At 41.7% G+C, this 27,406-nt stretch overlaps 1 protein-coding gene across 1 annotated transcript in view; it reads right to left on the reverse strand.

The window, feature by feature from the left end:
- The window catches only part of GPC3 (glypican 3), a 410,784-nt gene that overhangs the window by 119,078 nt on the left and 264,300 nt on the right, over window positions 1-27,406 (reverse strand). The window contains exons 4-5 of the mRNA XM_037016978.2: window positions 17,244-17,374; window positions 7,114-7,239 (exon numbers count right to left, since the gene is read on the reverse strand). Coding sequence (XP_036872873.1) covers window positions 7,114-7,239; window positions 17,244-17,374 — 257 coding nt within the window. The remainder of the gene's footprint in view (window positions 1-7,113; window positions 7,240-17,243; window positions 17,375-27,406) is intronic.

Genomic DNA, 27,406 nt, shown 5'->3' on the forward strand with positions numbered 1-27,406 from the left:
TCAGAATCACACTGCAAAGAGGAAATTGTGAGGTGCTATTTGCCAGGGGCATGGATCACAGGTATTCTGGACTGGCCTTGGAGGCCCCCAGATGCTCTCCATATAACAAAATGATCCAGTTGAATGCAGGAGGATTGGTTTAAGTACTAATAGGACACAGTCTGATTAAAGTAACCAGCCATCCAAACTTCAACAGGTGATTACAGACATCGACATTGAGCCATGAAAATGTTTCCTCCTGCTACTTCAGACATGACAGTGGACAAGTCAAGCCCATCCTGAATGTGGCGCACTATATTAAGCTGTCAGCTAGCGGGATTTTTCCGCACTCAATTATAAAGGTAGACTACTGTAGGTAACACCATAATCTGAAGGGATAAATGTCACAGTATTGGCATAGAGTAGGTCCTGGAAAATAGCTGTCACTAAAGACTACTTTTGAAATAAATCTATGATGAAAAATATGCCAATCTAAGCCCTCAAGGGGATGCTTATGTGGGGTATGCCCCAAACTTATCTATCTTACTTTACCAGGATTTTAAAAACTCTAGCTGCCACAAATACTTCATGCCATACCAAATTAAGCCCTTTTCTACATAATCCACTTGTCCTTCAAAGCCTTTTCGTGGACAAACTTGACTTACCTAAAGCAAGGTAGACTACATAAGCTGCCATCCCAGCAAGCAGCTGCCATCCCAGCAAGAGACTTCAGTGCTTCTGCCCTGTGGCATCTACTCTGGCTCACACAGCAGTCCCCCAAACCAGAAACAAAAAAATTTCATGTTTCTGCTTCCAAACAAACCAAAGGGGAAATGAAACCCAAAATGTCTGAGGTGGATCAAGAACTGTGGAGATAAATAGTGATAAGACAAATATGCTCTTGCTCTTACCAGCCCTTCATAAGCAGAGCTTCCTGCAGGATAGGGGCCATGGAAGGACCAGGCCCAAGAAGAAAGAGTTGAGGTGTGGAAGACAGTATGTACCTCAGCTTCTGACCCTCAGACCATCACAGCATGGGCTGCTAGAGCCTTGGCTTCAGCATGATTTTAGTGTGGCTTGTGCCTAAAGAAATCAAATAATGTCAGGACCTGACTCAACACCATTGAATACGATTTCCATTCTCCACTGTTTACTTTTTCTCCTGTGCCCTCTTCCTCTTGGCTCTGTATTTGATCTCATATATTTGCTGCCCCATTGGTGCTTTGATTGGCTAACCCATATTTAAAGTTCTATGTCTACTGCCTTGAGCCCTTTGGAGAAAAGCCACCACAGAAATCTAAAAATCCAAATCCAAATTACAAATAATAAACAACCTTTCTGAGCATGAGAGCTTGGCAGCTATATATACAAACTACTGCATATCCCCAACCTGTTCTGCCGTGATTGGAATGAGGTGTTCATCTTTATATGTGTGTCTGAATATGTATACACTCCAGCATATAGGGTTTCTTCTTCAGTGACTTCCTTTACCACCAGGCTGAAGATTCTGATGGTCTTTCCGTTCTGCTACCTAAACCCATGAAAGACTCATTAGGCTAGAAGTTGATGATGTATTCCAAACAGAGTGTTTTTAAAATAATTCCATTATAAAAACAAAACCAACTATGTATTCTGCCCCCCTTTCCTAGATTATAGGGGGGAAAAGAAACCAGTTTGTTCATCTCATTTAAAAAATTATTTGGTACATGCTAGGAATTGGGTGTTAAGGTTTCTCTTGTTCACTCCCACTTGCTCATATGTCCCAGTCTATCCCTCCAACCCAGCAGAAATAGAAAAAGTCTCCTTACCCTACTTTTCTGCCATATCTTGCGACAGGAACAAAACTTGAGACCTACGAGAATGGCTTCATATACTCCTGCTTCTGTCTTTCCGATTAAGCAGAGAAATCCTGGATAGGCATTATAACACTGGAAGACCTGTCTGATCAGTGGCAATAAGGAAGAGTTCCCAGTGAGTGAGTGTGTGTGTATATAATTTCTCAGGTGAAATGGGAGGTAAGATTTCACAGGAGGGAGTGGAGGCACCCTCACTGCAGTTTGCCCCTGAGGCTCTCAGGGAATTTATTCTCTACTGGAGTCCCAGAGTCATCCTGAGAAAACACACAATGGATACTGACTTGAAATGGACAGAAGTGGCCATGTGGAACTCTCAGCCAGAAGGTAGCAGTATTCTGGAGCTGCATATGTCCGACTTTGATATGCCTCAAAGTCACTAGAGATGTATAAACCCCTATGGGAGGTGTGCTGATTGTAGGAGAGGCTACCTGACTACACACATAGGGCTGGGAAAAAATTCAGGGAAGAATAAGTGCGAAGGGATATAAAGATGAGGCCAGGATAGGAGAGGCTAGCATTTGGGTGGTAGTCTAGGGTGATGTGGATGGGAGGCCTAAAGGCTTGGCTGTCCTGTCCTAAGATTAAGGGTGAGCCATGCTGAATCAAGAGATGGTGGGAGAAGACTGATAAATCACTAGTTGTTCAGAGTTCATATAAAAATGGGCAGAAAACTGATGACTGGATGAATAAAATGTGCTGTATCACAACAATGAAATATTATTTGGCCATGAAGGTAATGAAATACTGATACTTCCTGTGACTTGGATGAACCTTAAAAACATTATGCTCCATGAATTATTCCATTTATATGAAACCCAGAATAGGGAAAATCCATAGAGACCGACAGCAGATTGGTAGTTTGCCAAGGGCTGGTGGAAGGGGTAAATGGGGAGTGACTGCTAGTGGGTACAAGATGTCTTTTTGGAGCCACAAGAATGTCTTGAAACTTGATAAGAGATGGTTACTGTACAACACTGCGATTGTACTAAACACCACTGTACACCTTAAAACGGCTAACTTAACATTATGTGAATTTCACCTCATGCACGCACACACCCAGGCATGTGCATGCTCACTCAGTACAAATGGCCATAACCTGAGGAATCCTCCCTGGACTGCTGGGGAGGGAGACTGGTTGATTTTTTTCCCTCATTTTTTTTAGTCAGTTGTGAACACCTCAGCAAGTGCAGGCACTGGATTATACTTACCACTGCATGCCCCACAAGGCCTAGTTTATAGTAGGTGCTCATCTTTGTTGAATGAACCTGAATTATCAGATGTTAAATGTAAAGACAAAACAGCATTTTTTCTAACTAGGGATGTCTGAACATGTATAGGTTTAAGTAGTATCTGTCACACTAAAGAAAATTTGATTAAACAAGAAGGGCTTACACAGTATCAAACCATCCAGAAGAATGAAAATTTCAGTCATTTACCCAGATATTTGGCCTAATTGTTCTGAAAGGGCGTATGAGAATGTATTTACTCAACTGTTCACCCTTTGCACAAGTATTTTCCAATCCCAAAGCCCACATTTAGCTGTTGTTAAGCCCAGAGTTAATTTACTTCCATGGGTTCTTTTCTGTTTCTCTTAGTCTCGGAGAGTCTCTACTTGAAATTCTCTGTGGTTCCAGAAAGGCAAAAGATGGAGGATTTTCTGCTTTTGGCAACTGCAGGAAATCTTTGCCTGAAGGTTACACAGTAGGTCACATGAAAGAGAGTACCTCATATGAGCCAAGTTTGCTAATTTGAAGATTTCTCAGCTAAATCCTGGAAGCCCATGTTTATCTCAAGCCAAGACGGAGTGGCGGTGGTAGGGAGGTGGTAAGGACAAATGATAGGCTTACTGGTATTCCCTGAGACTAGATCTGTGGAAATATTCTCTTCATTCATATTTCAGTTGATTGGACTCATAAGAGATAAAGATTGAAAGGACGTGAAATATGACCTCATTTAGAGAGACAATGACTTGTTTAACTCTTCAAAAATTGAGTAATCTGTATGTACATCTACAGTAGGAGGGTATAAACAGCTCCGATAACCCAGCTGACATGGAATATTGATCAACATTTTCTTTAGCGTCAATATTTTCCTTTGAATCTGGTGTCTCCACTGACAGGTCTCTCTTCCTTTCAGGATGCTTGATTTTCATAAATTTTCTTCACTAAAAGTAAAACATTTTCAAAGGAACACAAACCCAACCTATAAAGATAACAAAGTGACAAGCCATTTGGCAATATGAAATGGCAATTGTTACCTCAGACTAAGTTAAATGAGAAATTCATGAAAAGCTCTGGAAAGAGGTTTTAACTATGGATGAGACACGTAGTGCGAAGCTAATCTTTATCAATGGTACAAATAGAGGACACACATGTCCTCAGGCTACAGAACTTCATATTATTAAATGTATATTCTTGAGTAATTTTTTTTTTAAAATCTAGTTTGACACTATTCCCTAGCCATCATTGTATTAGGTCAGTAATTTAAGTATAGGTTAATTACAGCCCGAGGTTAGTAACCAAGGAAGAGTCAGTTCCTGGATTACATTACCCTTATTCTGGCTACAAATATGTTTTGTTTTCCTTCCTCTCTCTCCTTCCCTCCCTCCCTCTTTTCCTTCCTTCCTTCCTTTCCTGGATAGTATCTATCAACAATAAAAGTTGTTTTGAAAAAGTAGATTTTTCAAGGGTATAAACAGGAGTTTGGAATAACAGCTTTTCTCCATACTATAATATTTATTTTATTTTATTCTATTGTTTTATTCAATACCCTAAGACGTTTAAAGCTAGCAAATTAAACAAAAAAACTCAGTTAACAGAGGTCTTTTAATGGTGCAAAGTGCATTTGGCTAACTTTCAGACTCGTTCAAATTTAGCAAGCTTCAGATTCTACCATTCAATAGAACAGGACTTTCTTGGTTCTAGGGCAACATCCTTCATGAAAGCATAATGGACATGAAGTAGAAGTAGTTTCTATGAGCAAAATTAAATTTTCAGAATCCCACTAATTCAAGAAAACGTAGGCCTGGAAGAAATTCTCTTGAATTAACCAAAACAGGATCATCTGATTATATTTTTTCTTGAAGACCAATAGAAGATCCATCCAGTGAGGTTAACATTTGCCTTCAACCATCACAACAATGTAGAAACAATATTAACACTTGCTACATATAGTAGGTGCTTAAATATTTATCAAATGAATAAATGAATGAATGAACAAATACATTAGTAAATAAATATACTGCAAACTAAGATTTCCCTTTTAATAAGAGACCATGGTTAGAAGATATGCTGCTTAAAAAAAATTAGTATTCAGAAATTGTTCATTTTCTACCATATTAACACACCATTGGGTAAATAACTGGGATAGTTTCTCCTGATGTTTATGTAATAACCACATATTTGAACTGCGGGCATTTTCTTTTTTAAATATTGTTTTTACCTGTCTTAGAGCATCTGCTTCTTACAAACCCAAATATCAACTGCTTTTCTCTGACAATTAAAAAACATAAATCATAAAAGTTAAGGACATTTTCATGATTCTGTTTAGCACCTGATCAACTTTTAGGATGATAATTATATATTTCTCCAGAGTAGAGTGGGCTGCACTGGACCATGAATACAGCTAGCCTGACCCACATGTGGTGGAGGGAAGTCTATCTCCCTGCAAGTTCAGTGCCTGAATTCAGGGTGGCATGCAACCTCCCTCTCATTAGCACCTCATTCGGATTGTCCCAGGTCAGTAAAAGAGTTCAGTTGAGAAAGAAGCTGTTTTCAGGCATGTTTGGCTTGTGCTGGGAAGAGGAGAGGTGGAGGAGAAAGGGAGGAAAAAGAGAAGTAACGTGAACTGAGCTTGTTCACGTGAACAGTATGTACCAGTCTGCAAGGGGCTTTACATTATGGCCTCACCTAATGGTTGTCACAGCCCTGTGAGGTGCCCTTCCTTTATAGAGGAGGCCTTGAGACTTTCTAGGTTCAGTGATTCACCCAAGGCCATATACACAGTAAGTAACAGAATGGAAATGCAAACCCAAATTCAGCTGGCGCCAAAAGCCTTCCTCTGTCTGTTCCATTACCTGCTAATTCATTCCATTAGTATCCTGTGTCCTGATACTGGGTCCCACTAGAATGTCACTCCTCACAGCAGGTTCCTGGCTTTTCCTGTTCACTCTCGTATCCCCAGCACCTACCTAATGCATAGTATCTTGAAACATGAATGTTGAAGGTATGAACAAATGAATAAATAAGAAAAAAAAAACAATGTCAGAGGGGTTTTAATCCAACCATCTCATTGTTGAGATGGGGAAGCTGGGGCCCAGAGGGATGAGGTCACTTGCTCTGGGTTAAGCAACTCCTCAGCGAAAGATTCGGAACTTGAGCTCAGGTCTGTTTTGTATTCTCCTCACCAACACACTACCACTTGTACAAACAAACATTTTTGAAAGCATGTTCATCAACTCCATGTGGTTTCCTAAGCATTCTACCCTCCTGATTTAATTCCCTAATTGCCAGCTCTTCCTTACACATGCAAAGCAATGGAGGGTAGGAAATGATATTAGCCCCCTGCGTGGCTATGAGTGAAAGCTCCGTGAGAACAGGAAAACTTGCCTGTTTTGTTCACTTCAACGTGACTGGCACTTAGAAGGTGCTCAGCAAGTATTTGCTGAATAAATGAATATATACTCTTTCCTTTCCAGTGATGAGCAAATTCTTCCTAGATAACAGATATTAGCACAGGCTATACACACACTCAAATGGTCAAACATTTCAGTAAAACTCAGTGGAATGTTACTCCTTTTTCCCTCCCCTTTCTTCTGTCTTCCGTCTTCATCTATAAAATGGGGGAAAATAATAGGATTTCTTTCACAGGATTGGTGTAAGGACAAAAAGTTAATACAGACAATCACTTAGCCTGGAGCCTAATATGTAGTTCACTCTCAATAAATGATAGCTATTACAGTGAATAAGAGTTCTGCAAATCAATCAGTAAGGGCTCACGTAATGAGGAGATGGAGGAAGCTGGAGACCATTACGTACATGCTCTACACTTTGCAAAATGTCCCTGAATACCTAGCTCTCTACATGCTTCAAAGTCTGTAAACTCTATGAGGGTTACATTATATACAGCATCCAGCATGTCATAGATGCTCATGTGTATGTTTTCTCTAGAATTTTTCTTGTGAAAGTAATGGAAGCCGAGAGAAGGCATAACTAACTTTGAGAAGAACACATGATGAATATTCTTCAACACTGCTCTATTTAACACTCAAAAAGATTACCTCTCCACGAGTTCTTGTCCATTCCAGCAAAGAGTGTCATTTTCGGCCACAGGGCTGTGGCTGCAGATGTAGCCAGGCAAAGCACTATAGAAGCTGATGAAAGATTTCAACTTCTGAATTAGTTCCCTGAAAGGAAAAGAAAACATCTGTGCATAAGAGGCAAGTAAACCCAGTATGAGTAAAGTTTAATTTCCTTATCAGCATGACAGAAAGGCTCTGCCAGGCTGATTAGAGCAATAAATGATTTTTAAAGACATCCTTGGCTACAAGGTCGCAATTTAGTTTAAAAAAAATCAATAAAATGATATTAAAAAAAAGTTGCCTGCCATATAAGGTGCTGTTCCTATCAGAAGGATGATTTAATTCCAACATTCATTTCTAACACATTCAGCCTCCATTTTTTGTTCAGAATGCTGTTACCTACATTCTCAAAGGTGCTGATTACAAGGCACACCACAGCACTACATATCTTTTGGTTTCTGAGTGTAATTGAGTGCACTGATTGTAATTTACAATGCTATTGCCCTAGAGATGGCCCCTTTCCATATAGGCTCTGGCTAATAGTCACAGATCAGAACTGCAGGGTGCTCAGAGCACTATAAGCTCTACGAAATTCTCCTGACACTATAGTCAGAGAAGCTCACATCAGCCAGAGAAGGAAGGTTTCTTTGTTCTTTGTCTGTATATTGTGTTCCTATGAGGGGGTAGGGAGTGATTCTAGTACATTTTATCATTTATTTGCTTTGGCTTTTATGCTCTATATGACAAGTGTGTGTGTGTGTGTGTGTGTGTGTGTGAGAGAGAGAGAGAGAGAGAGAGAGAGAGGAGAGAGCGTGCATGAATGAATGAGTGAAACATATTATGTATGCAAATATGTATAACACACACATAAATACCCAGCAAGATTTCTGGCCTATTATCTTGTTTCAGATGTACATGGACACAACAAAATAAGGCAACAGACTGGAGAGAAGTGGATATGTCTGAAGAAAGATTAAAATATCTATGCAATAGTTATCCAGTGGTAAAGAAACAAAAATAAAATACTCTTTGTCTTCTAAAGCAATGTTCCTGGTAGAAAGGAAATGAAGCGTTCTTCATATCCAAGTCTATCTTAAGTCTCTACTAAGAATTTTGGAGATTCTGGCCAGGGAATTTGCTGGCAGTGGAGTAATTATTCAGTACTGTCTCCAGGCTAAGAGTGGACTGGCCTGATATATATGCCTCTAGAGAAGCCAGAGGCCTGAATCTCATTTGGACACTGGTGGGAGTCCTGAACCCAGAATGCCTTCTGGGGGTTATTCTCAGATCTTGCCAAGTAAGGAATAGTGGTGGAAATTATTTTCTTGTGTCTTTCTGTTTTATTACCACAAAACAATTCATTTCAACTAATGATTTAAAAGAGAGAGAGCTTACGATACTTAGCACATTTTCACAAAGGCTTGCTCACAGTAAAGCCAGAGTGACAGACAACTCAGGAAAGGTTATTGGGACAGGCATAACCCCAATACCCAAACAGTTGCTTCCTGCTCTGCGCAAACCCCCTTGCAGCCTATGCCTGGTGGCTGAGCTCCGTCACTCTCCAAGTGAAGAGGCTCAATACAGGGCTCTGAAAATAAAAGTCAACATTATAGTTTCTCACAGAGGAAAAAGATGGGTTCAATTAACGCTAATAGGAGAGATGCTCTGTTTTACAAGGTAATAATACGGTTCCCAAGAGTAGAAACTGAAAGACTAAGGGTCTGAGGCTGAGTAATTCCCCACACTTCATGAGGAAATGGAATATGGCCATTAGTCTATGGGAAGCGATGGGCCTCTCTTTAATGAAAGAGTTTCCCTTAGGCCTCCTTCCTACCTCCCAACTCTCTCTCACTAAAATAGCACATGGCAAGAAAAATTGAACTCATAGCAAAGCCTTCCAATTTGACTTCCAGCCCTAGAAGTTAAAAAACACCGTGAACTTCTCTCAGCCTCCCAACCCTTGCAGTTTTCTTGGCTGATTATAAAGATCATCAACAAGTTGGAGAAGGTTCAGAGAGCGTCTATCGAAATGTAAAGGGGATGAGGAGCTGTGATAAATAATAAGCCCTCCCTCCCACTTTAGTATGAAAGGGTATAATTTGGGGTCAAGATAAACATTCCAGATGGCCACAAAGAGTGAATTTAGGGGAATCTCTTTGACACTTGAACCTGGTAACTTGGGGAAATAAAAGGCCATCCTACTTCACAGAGTACTCATTATCTTCACAGGACATACAGGATGGACCTAGGAAGAGATTGTGCTTTAAAAACTTGCTCCTGAATTATTTTAAATGTAGAACACAGTTTCATTTAGCAACGATGCTGTAATGATGCTTGGATTTTTCAGAGCAGCCCCTTAGAACCTGTTAGCAGTAGCTAAGAGCACTGATTTTGGAGTCTGACTCGTGTGAGTTTCAAATGCCAGTCACTCCCTTTTTTATTTAGCAGTGAAATGTTAGACAAATTGTTGACTTCTCTGAGCCCTGGTCTCCTTATCTGTAAAATAAAGCTAGTGATAGGTTGCTGTGATGATTAAATGAGATAATGCATGTAAAATGTTTAGCATAGTACCTGGCACAGAGTAATCCCTCCCACCATGGTAGCTATTGCCAATATTACCATTATTATGAACCGGTAGAATATAAATATATTATATACATGAATACATATTATATTCCAGATAAGGTTTTGTATGCAAGACACTTAAGATTCTTTTAAAGTTCCAGGTAACTTTATGTATGCGAGACAAATAAATCCTTCATCCTACAACTGCATTCTCTCCCCAGATACTTTTCCTGGTATTCATTTTCAGAGACTAGCTAGCTGTTGAGCTGGGTAAACCACTGGAATAACCCAGTATAGCAGTTTGAATGGTCTTTGCCTGGTAGGAAGGTGGTGGTGGCCTTCACAAGGATTTGTGTGTGAGAATCAGATGTGGAGGGCCAAGAAGAAGTCAAGTTAAAAAATGTCAATTAGTCATCAGGGAAATACAAATCAAAACTAGTGAGATACTACTTCACACCCACTAGGATCACTGTAATAAAAAGGACAAACAACAACAAGTGTTGGCAAGGATGTGGAGAAATTGCAACCCTCATACATTGTTGGTGGGAATGCAAAATGGTGCAGCCGTTGTAGAAAAATATGGCAGTTCCTCACAAAGTTAAGCATAGTGCTACCATACAACCCAGGAGTTCCAGTCCTAAGTATATATCCAAAAGATCTAACAACTACTCAAACTTCATCCAATGCAGTGTTATTCAGCCTTAAAAAGGAATAAAGTATTCATACATACTATAACATGGGTGAACCTTAAAAACATTATGCTAGGTGAAAGAAGCCAATCATGAAAGACCACATATTATATGATGCCATTTATGTGAAATGTCCAGGGCAAATCAAATCTATAGAGACATAAAGTAGGTTAGAGCTTGTTCGGGCTGGGGGATGAGGTTGGGGAATGATAGCTGAAGGGTATGGGATTTCTTCTTGAGGTGATGAAAAGGTTCTAAAATTGTGGTGATGCTTGCATATATCTGCGACTATACCAGAAATAGTTGAATTATACACTTTCAGTGGATGAATTGTATGTTATAACAGCTTTATTGAGATATAACCCCAAAAAACGGTAGAAAAAAGAAGAAATGTATCTCTGAGAAAGAGAGGCTTGTCTGCAAGGGGAGGAATGCCCCTTGGAACAATGGAAGGAGACAGGAGAGCTGGGAAAAAGCCACGTGTGTGGATGGACATGAAATAAAAGCATGGGTGAGAGGAAAGGAATTTGTAAAGAGCTGCAGCTTTAGTACCGTAAGAGCTATCAACAATGGTTAAAATCTAATTCTTCCTTTAGCTTTCAAAATGAAGTCTGTTGGTTTTCTTTCTCATTGTGAAAGAAATAGTTGTTCAGTATGGATGACTTAAAAACTATAGAAAAGTAGAAGGGAAGAAACTCTATTTGCAGTCCTTACCAGCCAAAAATAATTGCTTTTAAGATTTGGATATATGTCCTTGACTTTTTTTCCCCGTAAAGGTTTATGTTCATTTCTCTAAAACCTATTCTTCTTGATAGGCTTGTTCACTGAGTTCTCTTGGGTTCCCAGTGTGTATTATTCCACAATATTAGAACCCACACAGACTATAGGGTGGATTTGATTTAGAAAAGCACCTCAGAGTAACGAAATAAATGTCGGTTCTCAAAATAATTCCTGGGGGTGGGGGGATGAGGCAGTGCCCACCTTTCGGAGAACAAAGAGCAGGGCCCCAGCACATGCAGCAAGCTGGCCAATACCTTTGAATCCCCAGGTACAGTGTTACAGTGCAGGCCATTCCTTCATGCAGAACCTTTCGAATAGTGTAAGAAAGCACACCTTGGCTTCCAAAAGAAACTTTGATTTTGGTACATAAATCCAGACATACTATTTTGCCGGGTACAAGAAAGACTTCTAAGCTCTTGGACAGTTAATGAGCTTTCCGAAAGAGAGCGACAACAGGTGCTAACGTCCGCTGACACTACAGCCCTAGTGTGACAGGGCTCGTTTGCCTCCTACCAAGTTTCTGGGCCTCTCTCCTTCCCCTCTTCTCTGTCACTCCTTCCTAAACAGGTTCTGGCATGGGAAAGAAGTGTATTTGATTTTTATCTTTTCTTGAACAAAACTTTCTATTCCCCTGCTTATACTTTTAAAAGGAGGTGAGGCGAATATTTCTATTTCTCTCTTTAAGGAAAGATTCCTAAAACTAAATGGACGTATTAATTACGCATGTATAACTGAGTCCCGATCCCTTTTCTTTGTGCTAGTAGCCCATGACAGACAGCAAAGGAATCTCCAGCCATGGACTAAGGCAGTCTGCTCAACGGAATTGTCTCTAGAAAAAAAAAAAAGGGTAGAAAGTCTGGACAATTAGTTGCCCAGGATGGGAAAAACAATTTGATTGAAGGGAATGTTCTTTGATTCCAGTTCCACTGTATTCTCACACATACATGCTCAACATGCCATCTGACATATAAGTAGCAGAGCCTATGGCTCTCGCTTAGGACAAACCCAACACTTGCTTATAGCAGTCCGTCAGCCCAGGGAAAAGTCTCTTCTTAGAGGTTTCCATTCAATGTGTTAAATGTGGAACGAAAGGACAGAGCCCCTTTGCATGCACAAGCCATTTTGAAATATTGCGGCGGGGTGCACGTGATCTCCCCTGGAGGGCTCTCGCCATCTTCAAGAGGAGCGTCCCCTGCCTGGGTTGTGGGGGAAGGGACTCTATGATTGGCTTGGGCGGGTATCAAAGCAGCACTAATTGGAAACCATTGCAAGCAAAAACAGCCTTTCATCCCCAACTGCAGATCCCGAACTTTTCTCCTTTATCATTAAGGCTTTACTTTTTCTTACTATAAAGTAATATGCTCATTATTATTTTAAAAAATTGAAAACACAGAAAAGCACATAAACTGAAATAATTATAATTGGAATGATGCACGATCACGCTTAATTGTGCTGCAGAGAACCTTTCCCAGTCTGACCCCAAACTCTCATTTTCTACCAGTCCAGAGACCAGCCCACACTATTTCTCATGCTGTTCCCTTTGCCTGGAACACACTCTTTTCCCTCATCCATCTGTGGAACTTCTACTATTCTTTCAAGGCCCAGCTCAAGACAGCTACCTTTTCCAAGAAGCTTTTCTTGAATCTTGCCACCCTTTTGTACATAGCTCTGTTCTGGCACTTGCCCCAAGATATGAAAACTCTTCATGTGTGTGCCTGTCTCCCTAACTAGGTTAGGAGCACCTCTTATTCAGCACGGTCCAATCCTTCCACAATGCTGAGCCTATAGATGGTATTGACAAATGTTGAGAGAAGTTGAGTCCTAGTTAGGGCAGAATGACTTATACTGGACCCAAACCTCATTGATTCCCTCAGGACATAACTCTGTTGATTTGTTCCGAGGGTGGAAGGCTCCACTCAACTCACAAAGCTGCCTAGCCCAAGGAGAGCAGCAGTCTTCCAGGGAGGGGGTGAAGTCCTGCTTTCGGACCAGGGAGCTGAGATCAGCTTTCGTGCCCTTCTTTCTAGGTCATTTACTAGTGCCACCTAATTCACTGCCCCTTTAGACCAAGTCAGAGGGGCAGGGAGGAGAGGGAGTGCCGGAAGGAGGAAGCTGGAATCCGTAGCGTAATTTCACAAGGGTGGAGGCACTGTGTGATTTTCTCACAGGTTAGCAGCTGTGTCATATCCTTGGTATGGAGATGTAGGATGGACTTTTCCGTTATAGATTTTGAACTTGGGAAAGGGGGAGATATTGTTTATGTATTCTACTAAACTTTATGGGGGATATGCAAATGACAGTGTAAACAATGTCATAAGGGAGGTGGCGAAAGAAACATGCAAGAGACCTGGGAGGGAGAGGCTGACACCTGAGCTGGGCTGAACATACTGGAGCTGCACAGGGTTAGGAAAATCTCATTTCTTCTATTCTGGTTGTACTACTTGTACATCTTGTCCTGCCCTCACTGTATTAAATCTGGGAACAGATATTTTCACTACTTCTACCTTAAAGGAACTCTGAGACCCATACATAAGCTACTAGCTGAGTATTAAATCGCCTTTAAACTGAACTAAGCTATTCCTAAGATTCGTTGTGTGTTGCAAACTACCCAGCTGGGGGCAGACAAAACAAACAGATGACTTCTGAATGCTACCAAAGGGATTCTGCATTTCTTTGTGTGTTGTTATTTTAATAAGGCAAAGGGCTTTTCACCTCATAATCAGATTCAGACAGCTTGCTTACAACCTTCACAGGCTGAATGCTACAATAGGGTTCCTTTTCCAATTATCATACTTTTAACCACAAAGGATGGAGCTTGGGCATGGCTGTGAAGGCTGCTGGAGGCACATATATTTTTCTGGACAGTGTGAAATGCTGTGCAGAACATACTGAGAAATTATAGAGGCACTAATTCTCTGCCAAAACAAGCCCTCCTAATAACAACAGAATGCAGGGGCCAGGGCATTTAGCAAGAGATCATCTTAATCCCCAATTCTCCTTTCTCCCTAAGAGGGTTTACAATGCTTATTTGAGGGAGTTAATGAAATCAGACGCTCTGTTGCTGTTTTCTTTTCTCATTCTACCAGAGAATTCAGAAAGAATGGCTCCATCTCAGACTCTAATGACTCAGTTTGCAAAAAAAAAAGAAAAAATCATGGGGTGGGCTCCTGATCCCAACACCCAAATGAGCCCTTGCCTGACTACCACTTCCTCAAGTTAACAGGCTTTGCAATTTCTCTTAATATCTTTTCTTTGGGAGCTAGCAACAAGTTCAAAAATGAATCTAAACAAAGAGCCAACTCTGAGTGCCCAGCTAAGAAGCCATTTGTCAATTTCCCCTTTCCTTGGAGGAACCAGCACTCCCCGAGCCCTCCCTGGTATGACGAAAGGGCCTAGGTCCCACAGAGGCCAACAGAGATGCCATGGCGGCAGGGCCTTGTTAACTGACCCTCCTACTTACTCAGCAATGTGTCTACGTTGGCAGGGTAATGTCAAAATGGGACTGAGTTCGCATGTTTACTTAGGAAAAGCTCTTTGATGATTCTGTTACAAATTCATATACCACCACTTCCACGAAGCCTCCATTATGACTTCCTGGGCAGAAATTCTCTTCTTTCCCTGTAGGCTGCCTCTATAGACTCTGGACATTCTTTTGCTTTTATAAAGCTGTTTTGGAATTATTTGTATTTAAGTCTATCTCCACATTAGACTGATTTGAAAAGCAGAGAGTATGTCTTGATTTTCAGTGCCTAGTATACATTCTGGCACCTAATAGGTGTTTCCTCAATGTCCTCTAAGTTGTTAAGGCAATATAAATTATCATATAATATACAAAAATATGTTATAAACATACCATGATAAAATATTTGTTATAATTTCTATTTTATATGTTAACTATGTATAAATAATTTGTAAGTATTATATGAATCATTCACTTAGTCCAATATGTAAGGACTTTGCACAAGTTGAAGATCAACAACAGGTAAATTCCTTAGGTGGTTTGGGCAAAGAGTGAAAGCCATGGAGAACAATGGACAAAGGACCATCAGGGGCTAAAGAGGGCCTGGAGAAAGGGCCAGATTTTGTCTTTCCAGAAAGACAAGAACTTCCCAAAGAACCCCTATGCTATAGAACCTATGAAATGGTTCTCAAATATTTTGGTGCCAGGACCCTTATGGTGGTTTCAAAATATGTCCACAAATTTTTCCTGTGCTCCTTCCTTCAAGAGGTTAATCTTCTTCTCCTTGAGTGTGGACTAGACTGGGAGACTCGCTTCTAACAGACCAAATATGTCAGAATTGATAGTATGTCACTTCTGAGACTAGATCATAAAAGACATCTCAGTTTTCTCCTTGCTCTCTTCCATGGCTCACTTATTCTGGGGAAGCCAGTGGTCATGTTGTAAGGGCTCATAAAGGCCATGTGGTGAGGAACTGAGGCCTCCCTCCAGTAACCAGTACTGACTTGCTAACTGTGTGAGTGAGCCACATTGGAAGTGGATCCCCTGCTCCCCCAGCCTCAGTCAGCAGGGCAGATGATTGTAGCCCCAGGCAACATCTTCACAGACATTTCTTTACAGATGGAGAACCACCTACCCTAAGCCAGTCCTAAATTCCTGACAGAAACTGTCAGAGAATAAGTGTTTTGTTTTAAAATCACTATGTTTTGGGGTAATTTGTTATACAGCACTGGATAACTGTAATCCCTTTACACTAAATTACTGAGGGCCCCAAAGAACTTTTGTTTATATGATACGTATCTATTGAGATTTTTCTGCTTTAGAACTTAAAACTCAGAAAAAAAATTAAAAATTTATTATTAATTTTAAATTAATGAGCCATTACATGGTAACATAAATAATGGTTTTCATGAAAAAACAGTGAGAAAAGCAACATTGTTTTTGCATTTTTACAACATATCTTTACTGCCTGGCTTACTAAGAGACAGCGAAATTCTCCCATTGGCTTTTGCATTTAATCTGCTGCAGTATGCTGTTTTGGTTGAAATATGTGGACCAAACCGAGCTTCAGATAGACAGTAATTAGCAAAAGGAGGATCTCACAGTCCCCCTGAAAGAGTCTCTGGGAGTCCCTAGATCCTGAAATCACACTTTAAAATGCTGCTACCAGAAAACTAGAAATTCATTAGGTTGTACGTCAACAAAAAAGAAAATGGGACTTCCTGAAATGCTTCTTTGGCAAACTCTCTCTCAAGCAGCCTGACTGCCTTGTCTCTCTCTAAACTGTATTATATATAACTAAAAATTAGCATTTAAAAATCTCCTATAGTCAATGTATATGCACAGAGGAATTTAGCCCAAATCTGAGGTGTTACTGATTTCATCTCCTAATTTTCCATCTATTAGCCCATCTATGCCAATCCCTTCAAGTCATCAGGAAGCAGAACTCATGTGCAGCGATCCTTGAGCCAGTGGCATGGCTGGCTACAGACTCAGTGCTCTTGGGGAAGTCAGTTCTAGATTTGTTTTGGGCTTCCACCCAATTTCTACCTCCTATCTGTACCCTTGAAACCAGAATACAGGAGGAAATCTGGCTGGAGGGAGGAGAAATGAAGACAATAGGAAACACACTTGAATTTAGTACCTTGACTATGGTCTTTAGAAATAGGAATCGAACCCTTTATTTCATCATTCTTAAAAAAGTAGACTGTGCGGTGTGTGTTTGTACACGAGTATGTCCTGCCAGTTTCTCTCTGGTGAACTCAACTCTGACTCACTGTTAATAGGAAAAGCCACAAACCAGGTCATGGAATTGCTGAACCAAATCATAAGCAGAAAATGTTTTGTTTAATCAGTAAAGATCTTGAATAGAGAAGTCCATTCCACCCTGTGTTGCTGTACTGGATATTTACATATGGTAAATTGATATTTAAATATGGCTTGGAGATAATACAGTATCTTTTTCTCTTTAATGTTGACAGATGATAGAACTTAATTAACCAAACACTTCACTCAGAACTAAATAACATGTATTAAAGAAGCTTCACTCCAGTGGCTTTTGACCTTAAAACACAATTACTAATCATATGCTGAAATAGAGAAAAAAAACCTCTCACCTCCTTCGGCTGGCTAAGGTTTCTTCATGTTCTACACGAGCAACTTTTAATACCTTCTTGTCAATAAACAGATCTTCAGGATAATAAGCAGATCTATACTGGCGTTGAGAATGGGCACATAACTTGCCAATCTGAAAAAAAGAAATGAAATATAATTATGTGATACTTTCACAGATATGATAGTAGAAACAAATTCGGAAATGCACTTCAATTTCTTCCCCAATTTCTCTTTAAAGAGCAGAATGAAGCTATTACTGGAGTCAAAAAAGGTGATCTGCTTTTAAGGCAAGGAACCATCTGTAGAAAAGAAGGCTGAAGGCTGAGGTGCAGGGTGCACTCCAAGCACAGCCTATTCAGACATTTCCTAAGATGAAAAATGTCTTTTCTCTAATAGTGAAGTGTGCATTTGAGAGGGTCCTCCATACCGGACTTAGGCTATTGATACCTTTCGATGGTACTTGGTATTTATACATATGAAGAAGTTCACAAATGGGAATTGCAAAGTTCAGTAAGAACTGGTGCTGAAGATGAGTGGGCATGTGAGTGATGTGTAGAGTAGTCTGTTCACTGAAGAGCAGCTTCCCATGTATAGATACTACTCCCGATGCTTATGAGCATTTTGTTATAAGATTCCAGCTAGGGTATTCTGAAAAAATGTGAGTGTACTTGCTCATCTTGGCTTTCCTAAAAACGCCCCAGGGAAGGAAGAAGGCAAGCGAACTAATCAATAGCCAGTGTCATCAGCTATGAATCATGTATGATTGAATAAGTCCAGGACTGAGAGTATTAAAGAATGTAGGTGCTCCAGAGAGGCTATCTGCCTTCCTCCCTTAATCTTTCCCTCTCTGCTCCCTTCCTTCCTCTATCCATTCATTCATTCATTCAACAATATTTACTGGATGCCTCCCACTAAAGCTTAGTTCTTTGACACTCATAGCAATGATCAAAAATGGCTTCAGCTTTCTTACTTATCTAAATTCTAAATAATTTATTTGGTTATTTATTTGGTGAAAACTTACAGATTGTTATTTTTTTCACTTTCAGACAAAAGCCTAAATGAACTTCTATATAAAGAAGAATGAATATTAACATGTCTCTTTTGTGCCAGACACTATGCTAAATGCTATCACCTCCATTTTATAGGTGAGGAAATTGAGACTCAGAGAAGTTAAGTGATTTGCCTAAGACAAATTGGCAGTGGATTCACTGTCTGACTTTGAACCCATTTGTCTGACTTCAAAGCTTAGGTAATATCACCTTCCTAGAAGACGATGCTTGATTTCAAGTTGCTTACATTCTATGTTTTAGAAAAAAATAAAAGAATTCCCAGGCCTCAAAAACATAGCCAACATAGCCAAGGTGAATATATAGACTGTTGTACTCTTTAGAAACAATATTAGAAATGGCTTGTGAAGACAGGAATTATCTTTGTCACTTCTGTACCTCCATGGAATTCAGACTGGATTTTGTACACTGTTAGGCACTTGGTAAAGGCAAACTGATTGAAGTGAATTGAAGGAAATTCCTAGCATCCAGCCTGGCAAGCCATTCTATTGATAGGCCATGGGCTCTGTGTGCTAATCCACCTTCTGGATTTCTCAAGACAGCCCTGATAACATTTACTAAGTTATCTATCTTTATAAAGGCATAAATGGAATTTTTTATAGTTTGGGGAAATTTTTCATATATAAATTCTTGAATTAGAAAAAAAATCTAGGATCGGCAGTAGCATTATCTCCATTTATGAAAGGCAATAGCGCCTATATTCTGATACTCAAACTAACTCTTCTCCTTAGTTTTTACCTTAACGGAAATGAAACAAAAGTTGCAGACACTAAAATACTCTGTTTGCCTATGGAATGTATGGTACTGAATTCTTTAGATGTGTTTATGCAATGTTATTTGATTTGGGCTAATGTTACCTTCAAATGAAGACTGCATTCCCTGATTTTGCCCTAACAAGTAGCAGTCTGGTAGGGTCCTTTAGCTTAGGGAGCTGCCTGGCTGAGCGGGGAAGTCAAGTTCTAATCGCTTTGAAAGCAAATAATGAGTAAAAAAGAATAACTGAAGGCAGACTTACATGATAAAATCACGTCCAACGACACGGACATGTTCACTTTTGTTTAACTGCAGGAGAGCATTTGTGGAACAAAACCTTGATTTTTGTTCCATAAATCTCACATCAATGTGAGAGTCCATTTCACCAGGATCAAAGTATTCTTAGCGCATTCGGGAGCACAGACCACATTCTCTGGACTGACACCTGTTCCACATCCAGTACCAGAATCCAAATCTTCCACACATCTTTCCCAGTAACTCGTCTACTTGCAGCCCCCAGCTGTGAAATCTCCCTCCCCATTGAAAGTCTGCCCTTTGTATCAGTGAATACTAATTGGGCCACAGCAAGACTTTAAAGTTTTTAACCCCTCCCAACCTACTGGAAAGGGTGCAGCTGAGGCCAAAGTAGGAAGGTTAAGAACAAATGAGAATGTAGCCAGTCCGCAGCCTGACCTTTCTTCCCAAGCCACCCAATGTGGCATTATCAAGCCAACTTCCCAAGGCTCTGTGTGGGGTAAGGGGCAAACAATGGTGTCCTGCCAACATCCCACTCCCAATCTGAAATCTGCCACATCTTATCAGACAGGCTGTATTTTCCTCCACAAATCTACCATGAAGCAAATTCTTCTCATATACAAAGCATTTGTCAAATGTAGACCCCCCTTTGGGCCCTTCTCCCCACATCTTTCACCTCCACGCTGTGTGAGCTGGAGGTGAATATTATGAGCTTATTTTGAGAAGTGGACATGAAAAGAAAACATAATTTACAAAGAGATGCGGTATTCACATTAAAGAGGTCCTTTCAGCTGCACACGTGGGAAACATCAGGCTATACTGGGAGACCTGGGTCTCACTCTACAGCTGCACTTGCTAAAGAAGCCAATCTCCCAAGTGGCCTTTTAGAAATCAGTATCCTGCCCAGGAGTTTGAGGCTTTTAAATAGGAAGTGCAATCCAATTTCCTGTCACTGACTAATGTACCTAGTCAAGGATTGCCGCTACCTTTAAATTTAGTTAGTTGGAGGGAATTTATTGGACAGGTGAGTGTCTCTATCAATAGACTGGAATATAAAACCTTTTCATTTTCCGTTCCCTGTGATTCCTGCACCAGAACCTGTGGCAGGGAAAGCAATAGTGTGCTGAAGTGTTGTAAGACTTGAAGCATAAGGAGGCAGGGCCTCTGACCATATCTAGGCCAGCAAGTCATTCTAGCAACCTTAACACCATCCTTTTCTAACCAGGGTCTGGAGCACTGACTTTGTACATGCATGAGGAGAATCTGCTGCCGGGGCCCAGCAAGCTGTAGTGAAGAGTTCAGTAGACTGGGCACCCTGAGACCTGGCCTACGACCCTCACCCACAGCAGGACCTCGCTGGGACCTGCTCCCACAGCTTCACTCCACCTGTCACTGTAGTCTCACACAAAAGAGGAAGATACGGTATTTGAAGTGCTGTTTATTCTGGGCTCCTTTGAAAAAAAAGGTGAAAATTACATTCCAAGGAGAACACATTACCAGAGATTTTGAAACCATGCAAGCCGTTTGGTTTGATACAATTCACACGTGCACCCCACAACTGACATGTTATGAAATGCAGGTACTCCATTGGTTAAAATCTAACTGTATTCATTGACAGGCTCCCATTTGCTGTTGGTTCTGGGAACTCTCAAGAGACAGTAAACTCAGACTTGATCTTTCCCTCTGGGCGGCTGAGGGAGAAAGAAAGTCTATATTGTCAGCTTCACACAACAGCAATACCTCACATTTGTAACACAGTACCTTAGTAACTCCAGCCTAGGGCTTCCCAGATAACTTCGGCATCCATTCTACCTACTCTCTCCAGTGAGGTCTGTGACAACCCTCTGCGGCATACAGAGCTGGTGTTAACTCCATTTTAGAGATGAGGAAAGTAAGGCTCACAAAGATTAAGGAACTTAAAGCAATGTCACAAGGCTAGAATCCAGATGTGACTCTAGAATTTATGCTTCTGCTTTTTATTTTTCCCCCAATGTCATGACTTTTTGCTTCTCAGTATTGGGTGTAGCCCAGCTTTGTACTCCTGGACCCAATAATTGGACCCAACACCCCACCCATAATTGAAGAGGAGTCATGAGTATGAAGAATTTCAAAACATACTTCCATGAAGGGGTAGTTACTAAAGAAAAACAGAAAACTGACATCTAATTTTATGTTTCAGGCAGTATTTCTAGTGGAGTGATTTAACCTCTTTGGCCGGCCAGGTAAGAGGCAATTAGTAACCATACCAAAGGCCTGGATGTCAAGTTCTCTGGGAGACGTAGCTCCCAGGTAGGTCCAGCCTGCTGAGGGCTCCCTGCAGGATGTCCCTGGACTCTGGCTCCTGAAGTCAGTTTCTTGGATTGGCTACAAAATCTTTAATTCCTACAATTTAACCCAGGTCTGGTCTGATGTCTGGCCAGAGTATATTTTTTTGTGGTTACCCTCAAATGGAGATGCCAAATTGATCTTTGGCTACAAAAATGCAACAGGTTTAAGACTTTAGCTCTAATAGCCTAAATGATTAGAAAATGGGAGTAGGTGCTCCTATATTAAAGAGTATCTCTCCCACTCCTAACTGGCCCTGACAGATCTATTTTGCTCTCCCTTTAAAAATCAAATGAATGAAAGGCTTTACATTTTCTTTCTTAAGAAACAGACAAGAGGGGTGTGTGAGTGTGTGTATGTGAGGCTGTGTGTTTTAAGTTAAATGGCCCATAGTAGAAAAAAAGAGGAGGAGGGAGGCAGGAGAAGGGGAGAAAAGAAAGGGAGGGAAAAGTAGAATGAAAAGTTCCCATTAATGAGTCTGTGGCAGAAGAGCCATGGACACATAATAACTTTCCTTGGAAATCTGACAGCTCTTGAGGGGGAAGATGGCCATCCCACTGAATTGTACTCAGCCATCAGTACAAGTCCTTCCTCTCTCAAGAGCTGCACCAGAGGCCACCTGTGACCCTGGAGGGCCTTTTCAGTTCTATTTAATTATAGAGTAACATTTCTGCCAAGACCTAGCTCATTACTGTGGTCCCAAGGAGTGCTTTTCTGAGAAATGTTGCTAAACAATCGGTATAAATTAAGTCTTTTATTGTCAATGGATTCGTAAGAGCCCTGAGAAATTAAAAATAAAACCTCCTCTATGGTTATGCAATTGAAATATCAATCCTGATCCCGTAGCCAGCTCTGGAGGAATAGTACCTGTGGCATTTGTTTTTGGGTACCTTGGGGCTGGCGGAAGGGTGGAGTGGGAATTCCGTAAGTCCCCAGTTACAATAAAATAATGAACTTTAGTTCATTCTGTTGAATTGTCTATTAGCCTGTTGTTCAGTTTCATTTAATTAAATCTTACAAGTTTTAAAACAAAATATACATTGAAATTATGTGATATACAACAAACTTTTTAACAGTAACCATGCCCATTTAACAATTCTACAGGTATAATAAAAATGCTAATATATGTTAATGTTTAGTCTGTGGTTAATGTTTTGTCTTGTTAATTTCCCCAGGGCTTTTATTACTGATTTAAATCTGCCACACTGCTCAGCTGATTGCACTGCTTCCACAAACTGCATGGAAGTCGCTCAAATGAATACTGATTAACAGAAATGAACAAACATTTGGCTGGGCAACCCATTCTTATTATATGCTGTAATCATTACATATATTTTCTTACAATGAGTTGGGCATGGCAGTCATTTTCCACTCATTTTTCCTACAGAAAATATGCATATGAGCGTTAATTTATTACCTTGTACTTCAGGAAGTGCATCATTATTAATTAACTATTGATTGATCTGGATATAGAGCACAGAGGAAAATGAACAGACCTGGTGACAATGTAAGTGCTCTTTTCCCTGCACAGATGTTTGGCTGTGACTCATCATTAATTGCTTGACCACTGAAATAAAAGTTTTCAATAAAAAAATTTAAAAAGTTCACTAAAAATCTGGAATGTATTAAGAATCAAGCTATTTTAAGTAATCGGGTGCGATTGTTTGAACATCCATTCAAGTCAGCTCTTTAAATAAGTTGGAATCCAAAAAAAAAAGGGGAACTAATGTCCTGCATATCAGTCTGCACGTTAGACTACAGCACTGTAATACAGTAAACGGAGCACACAATCTGGAGTCAAGAGATAGGGGTTCCAGGCCCAGCTTGTAGTCTTACCATTTCAATAACACTGGACAAGTCATTTCATTTCCTTCAAACTCAGCTCCCTCATCTGTAAAATGGAGATGATAGCAATGCCTGCCCCACCTGGCAGCAGTGACAAGATGAAATAGAATGACGATGAAAGTGTGATGTCTCCACATCCAGACAGAAATCTGACTCACTCCTTCTGTAAGAGGGGACTGTTTAGCCTTCAGCAGCCTGCTTTGTGTGTTAGAATCCTGCCTGGGCTGATCAGGTACATAGCTAGTTGTCTTGCTGAGGGGAAGCTGGGGTTCCTACGGCCAGGAACCTCACTGAACTTTAACCACCTGATGATGTAACTGGCCTGTTTCTATGCTACCACTTCCACACCTTAAGGCAATAAGCTATTATTGCACTATACAGAGAGCTCGGCCCAGTGCTCTGGGCGGAGGGAGGCAGAGAGGCAAGCCGGGTAATAAACCCTTCATCCCAAAGTACATTTTGCTGTCAATTTCTTTGGTCATACTGAATCCATAGCGAACTTGCCCGGGGTTGAAACCCATTGGCAAGACAATTGGCAAAAGTCAGCAGGGTTCTTTGTTGACTAAGGAAAAAGACAGGCTGCCCTTATGGGAGGGGTGCTTCAGCGGGCTGCCCCTGTGAAAGGGGAAACAGTGGATCATCCCCCAGTGGGTATGTGGTCTGAGGTGGCTTGCCTCCTAGAGGACTGGGCCCCCACCCAGGACTGGAGGCAAGTGGAGGTGACACCTGGTATAGTAAGTATGTCTTTTGAGAGACAGAGTGCCCATGAGGCAGCGGGGCTGTGGGTTGGCTGCTTCTCACAGTATTAAAAAAGTCTACAGAAGAGAAGGACATGCTCCTGAAAAAGACCCAAGAAATGGTAGCACGAGAACACGAGCTGCAAACCTCTGTGGATTCCCTGAAGAAGGAAATGGCATTGATGTGAGAGGAGGCAGCACGAGAGCACCAGCAGCAAGGTGTCATTGGAGACAAGACGGCAGCACTGCCAAGTGCTCTGAAGGAGGAAAAGGCCATCAAGGAAAAAGACGAACTCCTGAGGGAAGCACAGGTGAGGCGGCATGAGAACATCAGCTGTGAAGCATTGAGGTGAAGGTAAGAGCTGCTGAAGACTGAGCTAGCATTGCCGCAAGGCACTGTAGCAGAGGAGGCACTTGAGGAGTGGAGAGAAAGGTGCCATCAGCCCCAGAAATGGAGGAGCTCGGGAAGGATGAAGGGCTGGTGCCAGAGGCACTGACCCCTCCTGTATTGAAAACATGCCCAGTGGTTGTAAAGAAAATAAAGACCCAGCAGCTGAAAGTTCCCCAAGGAGAGGAGCAGCCCCCTCCCCAGGTCGTGGAGCAGTCTATGTTCCGCCCCTATACTCAGGCTGAGCTGGTGGATTTGGGCTCCTGGTTTGGACAGAAGCCCTTGGACTCAATATCAGCTTGGCTCCTGCATCTCTGGGACTTGAGGAGGGATAGAATTGTTTTGTTGTGATCAGAGATGGGAAAGCTGGCTTCCCTGACAGTGCAGGGAAGCGATTGCAAAATGCACATCAGACCCCATGGAGTCACTCTCCCCTCGATTGACTTATGGCTGCACTTTGTGCTGTGTGGCCCAATCAGGGTGATCTACCATCCTCTCCTGTTAGATGGCAGAAATATGCTGAGCTCCAACAGGTGTTATGAGAGCTAAGCATAAGAAATGCCATCTGTAGTCCAGAGAATTATGGCCCAGATGAAGAGATTTTCACTACTAGGATGAGAAATATTGTGCTTCAAACAGCTTCCACATCCCTCTTTGGGTTTCTAGTGGCCATTCTTCCCCCTCACTTAGGGCAGCCCATAAGTGAGGAAACACATACAGTAGCAGACTTAGGAGAGGCTGAAGCAATGAGAACATGGAAAGAAATAAGGTCTGCTACTCACAACAAGAATTTAAAGGGCCCTATGAAGGTTACAAGGACCCAGATGTGGGTTGATTTAATACAGGCAGGAACAGATGGAAGGAAATTAGATGGGAAGTAAAATAGGATCTTCCTAGAGCTACGGCAACAACTGAAACCAGGGCAGCAGTTCCAGCCATAAAGACCAAAGAGGCAGAGGTCAGAGACAGAGCCACAAGTCCAGCCTGTTGGTTTGCAAGACTTCCTGCTGGAGAGTGAGCTAACCTCACTTGAGCCCACACAGGAAGATGACTGGGGAACATGGTTTGACTGAGGGGTAGGTCGATGTATCTGCCCTGAGGGACCTGGGGTGGACCGGAGGCCACATGTTGAAATAGCTATCCACTGGCCCCCAGTGAACATACAATGTGTCCTGGCTCTGGTGGACACAGGGGCTGAATGTTCACTGATTCATGGTAACCCTGAGCGGTTCCCTGGGACCCCCACTATCATAGATGGATACAGGGTAAGGCTATCAGAGTGAAACAAGCCCAAATCCCTTTGGGAATATGGTGTCTACCCCCAAAAGTATATGCAGTGTATATACCTCCTATCCTTGAGTATATTTTGGGGATTGATATCCTGCACGGTCTATGGCTGCAGACCACTGCAGGTGAGTTCAGACTGAGAGTACCTGTGGTGAAGGCAGTTCTGAGGGGACATCCTAGGCACCCACCCATAGCTTTGCCTGTGCCTTGGCGGGTGACTAATACCAAACAATACAAACTGCCTGGAGGGCATAAAGAGATTGGAGAAACTCTCCAGGAGCTGGAAAAGGTGGGTATTATAAAGCCCACCCATAGCCCTTTCAATTCCCCAGTGTGGCCAGTGAAAAAGCCAGATGGCTCCTAGAATATGACTGTGGATTACAGAGAACTGAATAAAGTCATACCCGCTATGCATGCTGCTGTCCCCTCTACCGCAGGCCTGATGGATACCCTCAGCCATGAACTAGGAACATACCATTATGTGGTAGACCTTGCTAATGCTTTCTTTTTCCAGTGACATTGAGCATGAAAGTCAGGAACAGTTTGCCTTCATGTGGGAAGGACAGCAATCGACTTTCACCATCCTTCCACAGGGATACCTCCACAGCCCCACCGTAAGTCATGGACTTGCCCCCAGGGCTTGGCTACATGGGAGAAACTGCCAACAATGCAGCTGTACTATTATATTGATGATGTCATGCTCACATCCGATTCTCTTTCAGATCTAGAAGGTGTAGCACCTAGACTGCTGCAACATTAACAGCCCAAGGATGGGCTGTGAACAGTACCAACGTTCAGGGACCTAGTTTGTCTGTCAAATTCTTGGGGGTCGTCTGGTCGGGTAAGACCTAAGTTATTCCAGAAGCAGTTATAAAGTCCAGGCCTTTCCTACCCCTACAACTGTAGCATTGTTACAGGAGTTTTTGGGTCTTCTAGGCTACTGGAGAGTGTTTATCTTGCACTTGGCACAAATTCTGAAGCCCTTATACTGGTTGGTATGAAAGGGCATCAGGTGGGACTGGGATGAGACATGTGCATCTGCCTTTACTACAGCAAAACGGGCAGTCAAGGCCATGTAGGCCTTGAGTGTGATAGACCCATCAAGGCCCTGTGAGCTGGATGTTCATGTGACTGAAGACAGTTATGGCTGGAGTCTCTGGCAGTGGCTTGAACGAACTCACCAACCCACTGTATTCTAGTCATAACTCTGGAAAGGGGCAGAGGTGTGATACACTTTGATAGAAAAACAACTGGCTGCTGTGTATTACACCCTGGCTACAGAACCCATCACTGGAATGGCCCCGATAAAGGTAATGACCACCTATCTCATCTTGGGGTGGGTATGAGACTGGACCCAAAAGCCAAGGAGTGGTGTGGCACAAACACCCACACTAGCCAAGTGGAATGCTTACCTACAGCAGTGTAGTGCCCTCTGTAGTAGCCCCTTGAGTGAAGAACTCCAACGCTTGTTGGGGCCAGGTGACATGTACTAGTAAAAAGCAGGAAGA

The sequence above is a fragment of the Manis javanica genome, chromosome X (assembly GCF_040802235.1).
Source record: "Manis javanica isolate MJ-LG chromosome X, MJ_LKY, whole genome shotgun sequence".
Lineage (NCBI taxonomy): Eukaryota > Metazoa > Chordata > Mammalia > Pholidota > Manidae > Manis > Manis javanica.